This window comes from Palaemon carinicauda, chromosome 37 (assembly GCF_036898095.1).
Source record: "Palaemon carinicauda isolate YSFRI2023 chromosome 37, ASM3689809v2, whole genome shotgun sequence".
NCBI lineage: Eukaryota > Metazoa > Arthropoda > Malacostraca > Decapoda > Palaemonidae > Palaemon > Palaemon carinicauda.
Window position 1 is genome coordinate 37,083,374 of NC_090761.1, and position 10,000 is coordinate 37,093,373.

At 35.7% G+C, this 10,000-nt stretch overlaps 1 protein-coding gene across 2 annotated transcripts in view; it reads right to left on the reverse strand.

The window, feature by feature from the left end:
- Positions 1-10,000, reverse strand: part of LOC137629579 (nucleolar protein dao-5-like) — a 25,863-nt gene that overhangs the window by 13,800 nt on the left and 2,063 nt on the right. For both annotated transcript variants that reach the window (XM_068361020.1, XM_068361021.1), the window contains exon 2: positions 119-331. In XM_068361020.1, the coding sequence (XP_068217121.1) occupies positions 119-331 (213 nt within the window). The remainder of the gene's footprint in view (positions 1-118; positions 332-10,000) is intronic.

Here is a 10,000-nt window from a genome sequence, read left to right on the forward strand (position 1 = left end):
ATCCTGGAATATATATTGCCAGACACTTACCGTTTTTTTAATGCAAATTTCTACCTGTGTATCCTTTATTTGAAATCATAAACAAATTATCATGAAACAAGTTTTCCAATAAACTAACCAGATTAACAGTCTTAGGATTCTTCATGTAGAGACCAAAAGGGAAAGGCGCCTTCGTCTTGCCCGGTTTCTTGATTTTCACATCTTCCAGGGGTGTTAAATCGAGGGACCCCTTCGCTCCAGCGAGGCCTTTATAGTCACTATCAGATCGATAGTACATCAGGAGTTTTCCATCCAGCACGAAGTAGTATTTCTTCCATAATGAAAACGGCGACTGAAAGAGAGGAACACATTTAGTTATTATGTTCGAATACGCATGGTGGCATATATATATATATATATATATATATATATATATATATATATATATATATATATATATGTATATATATACATGTGTGTGTGTGTTTGTGTGTGTCGTGTGTTCCTGTTTATGTATATATATATTTATATATATATATATATATATATATATATATATATATATAAGTATATATATATATATATATATATATATATAAGTATATATATATATATATATATATATATATAAGTATATATATATATATATATATATATATAAGTATATATATATATATATATATATATATATATATATAAGTATATATATATATATATATAAGTATATATATATATATATATATATATATATATATATATAAGTATATATATATACATATATATAAGTATATATATATATAAGTATATATATATATATATATATATATAAGTATATATATATATATATATATATATATAAGTATATATATGTATATATATATATATATATATATAAGTATATATATATAAGTATATATATATATATATATATATATATATATATATAAGTATATATATATATATATATATATATATATATATAAGTATATATATATAAATATATATATATAATATATATATATATATATATATATATATATATATATATATATATATATTCATTCATGAGCCATCCCTCGATGTATTGAAGTACAGTCTTAGTTCTACATGGTTCCTATATTTAGGAGTAATTTGTTTCTAGATCGGTCGCTAGTAGCTCGATACTCAATCATAAAGAGTAACTGATTGTAGTTGATAAGACTCAAACCATTTTTTTCCTTTCTTCCATTGTGATGACGCAGTTAGATCGTGATTAATGTAGATTATGTTAGCTCACGACGTAGTATATAATTAGCTCATCCCTTATGGACGCCCACACCGAAGGCTTATATGGAGTTATTTTTAATTTCGCTTGGTACTACTGAGTAGAATACTGCCACACACCCTCAATTATACTCATATCTACTTCCCTTGCGTCGAATTTAGACCTTTAACCAAGTGAATTAATGATTAAATTAGTTTTCTTCAGGATGTTGTCAAATATATGATTTAACAGAGAATAATTTAGAAACGAATTTTTTATCACAAAAATAAAAAAAAATAAAAAAAATTTTTGGTTGCTATCTGTTTATTATAAGTAATATTCTGATAGAATATTCAACATTTGTGATATTCTGACTATCATGCATATTCTATTTAAATTAAGATCTAAAATAGAATATATGTATTCGACCTTTACTTTCAAACTCTAGAACATCGGAGTAGGAGTCGATTCTTAACACCATTATTAAAATTTTAAGAAATAAATTGTAGTGTGTGATTGTTGATAGATGCCATTGTGACTATACGAATGTAATATTTAGTGTTTAGGGTAGTGTTCTCGGTTATTGCCTTTCTCGTCACATACACACTATAAGTGTTTTGTCTTTGAAAATAAAATTGCTGCATATACAGAGGATGCTATTCTGCAGGTGACCTTCCAATAAAAAATAAAAAATATTTGACCCTGTAGTCTAGGACAAACAAAATTGTTTTATACTAAAAATCATATAATTTTTACCGCAGATTATCGTCGTAAACATTTGTGATGTAATTTTCGAATAAACTCTCTCCGTTATAAAACTGCTCTGATACTAGTCTTTGAAATGGCTTACTCCAGGCTGCCGCTTCTTGTGCTGTTTTTTTAATCTATTTTCTTAGTCTGACTAATGAAGTGGAAAATCTTTTTTTTCTTTTTTCAAATGTCTACTTATTGTGCAATCGTAATGAGTTTTAGAAGTTACTAATGCTTTGATATTTCTTCTCTTGGTGAGGTTATGTTTAAAAGCGAGTAGAAGGACTGATGTCTACCTCCGGACTCTTCAAAAACAACAGAAACTACGTGATTATCCTTTTTAGAAAAGTAGGATGCTATAAGCCCAAGTGGTCCTACAGGAAAAATTAGCATAGTGAGGAAAGGAATAATAAACTATGTGAGAAATGATGAATAATGAATATGAAATATCTTAATATCAGTAACAATGTTAAAATAGATCTGATATATATGAACTATAAAGAGAAACTCTCTCACAATTTTTACATTCTTCCAGCGTAGTGTCTTTTCGTCCTAGAGCCAGAAATCATTGAGTTATGAAAAGCACCGACCTTTAGTTGTATATAATCATGCTTTCTGTGGTGTTGCTTAAAAGCCTAAAACCAGATAGGCCTTTTACAATGACAGGTGTAAATAATTTGTTAAGGTCTTATAGGTAGAATATTCATTACTATTCGACTTGTCAGTTATATGCAGTCTCTTGTAATGTTAAAATAAATTTACTATGCTCTCCTTATAACCAGTTGAAATATGCCGAAATCCTTGCAAAAAAAATGTAGATGTTAGACACTACTAATACACTTTTTGTAGCTTTATGCTTTCTGCGGAATCACAAATTGCATGTCGATATGGTTCCTGAAAGCGATATCTTAATCTATATTTAAATGAACAGGGTGCCTTTAATATATATATATATATATATATATATATATATATATATATATATAAACGTTCTGACGAGAACCAAGCTGCTTTATCTGTCAACCCTTTCCGGCAAAACGATTTCCTTTAATATTCGTAGACCAAGAAGCCAAATAATTTCCGTCGAGAGATAGTAGCGTCATGTCTAATCGTTTTGGTAGGTTTCTTGTAAGTATACCGTGACGTCATATTGACAGAACATAAGACCCATGGTCTTTCAAGATAGGCACTGGATTTAGATAGTTGCTAAGAGTAGTTATTAACCTTTTATTTGGTGCTTAGGGAACGTCCAAGATTTTCTGGTTTTCATAGCCTAGATTATTATTAGTATTAGTATTATTATTATTATTACTTGCTAAGCTACAACCCTACTTGGAAAAACAGGATGCTATACGCCCAGGGCTCGAATAAGGAAAATTACTGTAACTTTGTCTCTTAATCCCAATCGAATCAACTTGACATTTGGGAACCGTTTATTTTTTTCTCTGTAGCAAACGTATGCAATTTTCTACTTAACCTGCTTTCGTTCAATTTTTATTGTTTTATCACTCCTTTAGTACTTTTTCAACTCAACATCGTCTCCACTTTCTTTTGAGTGGTCAAAAACGTCTGCCTTTTGTGGTACTCTACAGTACTCTCTTATTGTTTGGTGTACAAGCGTATGTTGTACAAGTATTGAATGTAGGCTCAACATCGGATGGAGATATAGGCTTAGGTAATGAAGAACCGAATAGGTTTCAATGACGATCAGCCTACAAAGAGCTAGTGCTCTATAACTCCATCCTACCACCGCTAGAGGTGTAGTGCAGCAAGTGTACATTCAACAGTGCTTGTAACGTCCATCGGACCCTAGCTACACCCACTTTTTAACTTTCTACTAAATATTGTCTATACTCTTTTAACTTTTACTTCACAATGTAACTGTGAGATTTTTTCCAGGTGTATCCTAGCATTAAATGTCACCTCGTACTTCCATCCAAGTGTCGGACTTTATGTCCGAAAGTCCCCATTTCTACCCATATATCCGTGACATCGTGCGCTAGGTTACGTTAATTTATGTTAGCTTAGGTTCGCTTAGGCTAACAAAAAAAGTTCTCATTTACAATAGTTAACGAAACTGACAACAGTTTTCAAAATGTTTCAGACACTAGTGGTGTTTTTAACTGCATATGGCTTTTCTGTAAGTTATATTCAAGTAAATCTCTGAGGTCAATTTAAACTTATCATATTCGACTGTGAATCATTAAGAGAGAGAGAGAGAGAGAGAGAGAGAGAGAGAGAGAGAGAGAGAGAGAGAGAGAGAGTATGTTCCTAGTAACCTATTCAAAAATCACATTGTCTGTATGCTAGATATCTAAATTATGAACGAAACAATCTGTGAATTTCAAATGATTTCGTGGCAATACGATTTTATTTCATTAAGTGGGAGTGGCAATCAAACTTATCCAGATCAGGGGAAGATTTTTCAGGGACTTTCTTTTTTCCCTCAAGTGATTTTGCAGATTCTCTCTCTCTCTCTCTCTCTCTCTCTCTCTCTCTCTCTCTCTCTCTCTCTCTCTCTCTCTCCGACTACAGAAAACGCATAATTAACTGCTTAGGCGAACTACGGTTTACTCAATTCTCGTACAATAAACTAACATTACTTGTTCCTCGTCCTGCTAGGGAATTGAGCCTATAACATTTAAGAAAATAGAACCAGTTATTTAGGCTGGAAAGAAGATAAAGAAAGTAGGCTATATCAGGGCATAGAAAGGGATAAAAAAAAATGTTTGGTGAGAGAGGCACAAAAAGGTCTCAAATTCGCCCCTAGTTTTAATGGTTACTTTATTAAGTGAGCCTTCAGGTGGAGTAAAACGATTTCTACAGAATTCACAATATCAACATTGATAATTTTATGATCCTTGATCAAAGAGACGTCCCTCGTTTTCAATTTAAAGGATTGTACCTGGCATATTAGAAAGAGTACCCAATATGTTTTACCTTTTGAAATCAAACTCTCCCGTCAAGTTGACATTATTACAATGACATAAAATTAATAAGAAAATATACCTTTGAACCTGGAATGTAGATATGTACATTTAATTCCTGGCATTAATGTTTAGTGCACTTCTCAAAGTAGGTACAGTTCTATGGATTTTAAGTTGGACTTTGTAATGAATTACAGTCTGAACGTTTATCATAAGCAAGCATATTCGTGAGCATGATGAATTTTAGAGTTGGGATCTATTTTTCAAAATGTGACATTCTTATACCGAATCGTATATTGTGTGAAGTTTGAAATTGTTAGGGTGAAATGTTTGTGTAACATAACAATGTACGAAGAATTGAAAGTGTGAGAATTTGTTTATACACAGCAATGGTAAAAGGTCAGCGAAAAGCGTAGGATATATTGAAAGGAAAGCCTTTATCATTCGGAGGTGTTGAAGCCATAACAGACCTGAAACGAGCCAATATCTGGCTTGTATGATGCAGGAGGCTGTCATACCGTGTAGGGACATTTTTTATAATAATGATGAACATTCTACGCAAGTGCATGAAGTCGCTAATGCTGTAAAAATGCCTTCCTCAAGGGCTTTGTCATGAATCATGGACTATGTTGCTTTTCTCTGAAGCCTCTCCCTTTAGACAAAACTAACTATCAAACAACAATAACAAATGAAATCTTTTCTAGTCCACTGCAGCACAATGTCCTCAGACATGTCCTTTTTCATGGCTGGGGTTTGGCTATTTCATCACCGCACTGGCCATTACGAATTAGTGATGGTGAAATAGTTCAGTCTAATCGCTCAAAGAAAAACAATCTAGTATTGGTGGCCCTGACTAGTACCGCTCTGCTGATCATGACGATACACAAATCTTTTCACCACGTTAAAGTATCCCCACTCAGATAGATAGTTAGAGATAGATAGAGATAGATAGATAGATAGATAGAAGGAGAACTTATACCTTAATTCAATAATATATTAAAACCGATATAGGTGATTTCTTATTTCATCCGGATTTCCCACCTTATCCGGTCTTTCCATTTTATCCAGAGATTTTTTTCCCCGTGGTTGCTAGACTAAGTAAATTATCTGTTATTGACTATAACGACTTACATTTTCGTAAATCGATGTTCTTAGTAATAAGATTATAGGATCGTATTACTTTCATGGTTATTTTCTTGTTAACCTTTAGTAACTAAAAGAAACTTTTCATATCACTGTGAATTTTGTTTAGTCTGCATTTTTGTGTGTTGCAGGTTTCTTGTCGTGTGAGAATTTAAGTTCATTAACTCTCTCTCTCTCTCTCTCTCTCTCTCTCTCTCTCTCTCTCTCTCTCTCTCTCTCTCTCTCTCTCTCTCTCAGAGTCACATTTTCCTGACTCGGTCATGTGGGAAGACAAAGCCAGTTGGCCTGTCTAACAGGGAAGGAAATGACGAAAAAAGGCTGATTAAAGGCAAGAAAACGGGAGTGGGGGAGACCCACAAGTTTATCGAGGTTAGGTAGATTTCTTTTTCAGTGACTTTTTTTTCCCTCAAGTGCCAGACTTTGGAACTCGTTATCTGCTTCTGCTTTCTATGAGAATATGAGCATAGAAAATACGAAAAAAAAATAAAGAGAAAATGTTGAAAACTACGATATTTAACAATAAACTAAATCTTTATCTCATAAAAGATAACATTGATATATTCTTCTGAAGATTAACCACGATCTAAATAATTTTTTTCCGTAGTAAAAAACATTTATGATTTATTGAAGGCATTTACAAACCGTAAATCATTTTCTTGTCATAGATAACATCCATAATTTTCTTAGGAAAAATAACCGCAATCTAAATCCTTTTCGCGTAATTATTGTACCAACCGTGTGTCAAGAGATCGTACATAGTAACGACATTTCTATTTTTTTTATATATTATTCTTTGTATCCTCGCTCTCCCCTCGCACTGACAGCGACCTGTATCAACCTTTCGTTTTTTCTTATCGTTAACTGTTAACAGAACCGGTTGCCGGTTGGACATGAAATAGCCTGTTGTATTTTGTGGCCTTCTTGCCTGGACTTGATGTATATATAAATTGATTTTCTGTAATAAAGTTACTCAGTTTCGTTTTAGACTCGGTGCCAACGACAACTCATCGCTGGACCAAATCACACATCGCATAAGTTCATCACTTGGATAGCCTCCGCGGGGGGGGGGGGGGGGGATTTCACTGCAATCCCCGTAGAGTTTCGCCATGTCCGTTGCCTTTCTTGGCAGTTGGGCATGGTCCCTCTATGGACATGTACGGCATTGCAAGCGCCTTTACCAAGAGGACTGCAACTGCCACCAATGCACCAGCTACAAAAACCGAAGAATCGAGCTTTACGACTTGGTTGGTGTCTCCCTTTAAGGTTGAAGACATCGAAGTTTACAGTCACAACATTAGATGTAATTGCAATTCTTGCGAGTTCACATCTTCGTGGATCCGTCAATACTATCAACCCGACCCAGCTGCTTTGGAGGAGACTACTCCCCCTCCCAAAAGAAAGAAGAGCCCTGTTCAATCGTCAACAGCTTCCATTGAACCCTCATCATCGCCTCTAAGGACACCAAGGACTGAGAACCTGGCCTCGCCCTTGTCTGTCCCTTCTCCACCTTCACAGACAGCACCTGTTGCAGCCCGCACTCCTTCTCCAGCACCTGCGACCTCCACTGCCATGGAGGTTGAGCCTCAGGGGGCACACACCTTGGACTGCAACTGTGTTACCTGCCTTCAAGACCTTCTACAGGAGGCCACTGTCATTGCTGCCAGCTCCCCACCTTCCCAGCAAGAACTCAAGAGACCTCTTCCCAAGTTCAGGCTCTCCAACAACTCCACATCCTATGCAGCAGTTACTGCCATGGCTGCAAAACCTGGCATTAAACTCTCAGCTAGACCAAACCGAAAGGGTGATTTAATTATCACTCCCAAGGACTTGGATACCGCCAAACACCTTCAAGAAGAACCGGACCTTACCCTGCTAGACCCTGCCTTAAATAGAAGAAAGGCAATCATTTCAAGATATCCTACCACTATGCCAATCTCCATTGTTACTTCCTGCAGCAATACAGAAACAGCTGACCGCTGCAAAAACCGTGACAACGTCCCTGTCAGGAGGCTTTTAGCCACCTTCATAGGTCCTGTGCCTTCATCACTGGATCTTGGAGTCTGGGGGACGTTTCCAATTCAAGACTACACTCCAGAGCCTCTTTGCTGCTACCACTGTCAACGCTATGGCCATCACAAGGAAGACTGCAAAGGCCCTGCTTTCTGTGGTGTCTGTAGCCAACGCCACAACACTGAGATATGTATACAGGCCCACAAGAATGGACAAGAAACTCGCCCTAAGTGCCGCAACTGCTCCAAACCACATCATGCCTGGAACAAGCGGTGCCCTGAACGCCTAAGGAGAATTGCTGCAATGAAGGGCACCAGTTCTCCCAAAAACAACAAGCCAGCTCCACTGCAAAAACCTAAGAACCAGCGGACTCCTCGCCAAAGAAGACAACGCCAGCCTACCACTGTTCCTGCTCCTGCAACTACAAAGCAAAACCAGGCACCCATCGTCCCTGTATCTCCACCTACAACTCCATTGCAAGCAGTTTCAACTCCTCATCCTGCAACCCCACCTCCTCAACCTACATCCTTGGCTCAACAAATTGAGTCACTCACCTTGCCTGACCTTATTCCCATTGCCATCCGAATCCTTGCCAAAGTCCTGTCCTTAACCTCAACCTCGAATCCCAATTTCCTGCAATCCCTGCAACTATTCATCAATCCAGTTCCAGACCAGGGATAAGCTTTTAGCTTAAACCTCTCATATTTATCCTCCTAATCCTAAATCCTATCTCCTATCTCCTATAATCCCTTTTTCCCTATCATTCCTCTTCCAACCCTATCCTTGGGGGCCTTTCTCGTACTTACTGACCGAGCGTTGTACAGAAATGGCCCCCCTCCCTTTTCCCATCACAGAGCAGGAATAAGCTTCTTTGCTTAAACCTACTCCTATTCTCTCCTACTAAAAATCCTTCTCTCCTCTCCCAGTCTCTTTTACTTACTGGGACTTGCTACTATCAATACTTTTTTCTCTGACTAAAAACTTTCTTTCGTGGACCTAAAAAGGTGTCCCCTTTTTCGGGTTACTTTCTACTCCTTTTCACGTCTTGTCAAATTCATTCCCATTCCCATTCCCATCCCTCATTCATCATCCTCACCCCTCATCCCTCATCCTTTTTCCTGTTCCTTACCTAACATTCCTTTTAATAATAAAGATTTTTATTCCTCTGGAGTATCTCCCTTACAGAACCAATCGTGTACGGGCTGTCCAACGACAAGAGCCCGTGTCATGCTATATGCATGGCAATCTGCATGAATGAATGAATGAATAAAGTTACTCAGTTGTTTTCATCTCAACTTTTTAGTTACAACCTCTCTACGGCTCGTCACATTATTGAATAGAACTAACAAGACTTTTGTAAGGTCCAACAATATATCAGTTTTGTAATGTCTTAGAAGATTAACGAGTAACAGCAACCGCTAGCTGTCTTATCATATTTACAGTTATAGGTTAAATATTTATAGTTGTAGGTTAACAAATAGGTATCTGATCTCGGCTGTATAAGTAAATCAATAGCCAATTGAATTGATTTATAATTAAACCAATAGCCTTATATTTTAGATCTATGAATAGCTAATTGTTTTCGGATTATAACTAAATCAGTAGTTATTTTCTATCAGATTTATAATGAATTAATAGGCACTTGCCTTCAATTTTTTAAGTAAAACAATAACCATTTACTTTTAATTATAAAAGTAAATTAACAGATACTTTTTGTTATTTGTAAATGAACCGATAACCAATTATTTTTATATTTATAATTATATCAACAGAAAGCTCTCGGATCTATAGATAAAGCAACTAGCTGTTTCTTTCGAATTAATAAGAAACCAACAGCAGTTAATATTGGATTCTTAAATGAGCCATTTGCCTTCGGATTTATGAATAAAACAACATGTGACTGTCCTATTTATAAGTACACCTATAGCTAAAAGTTTTCGTATATTTA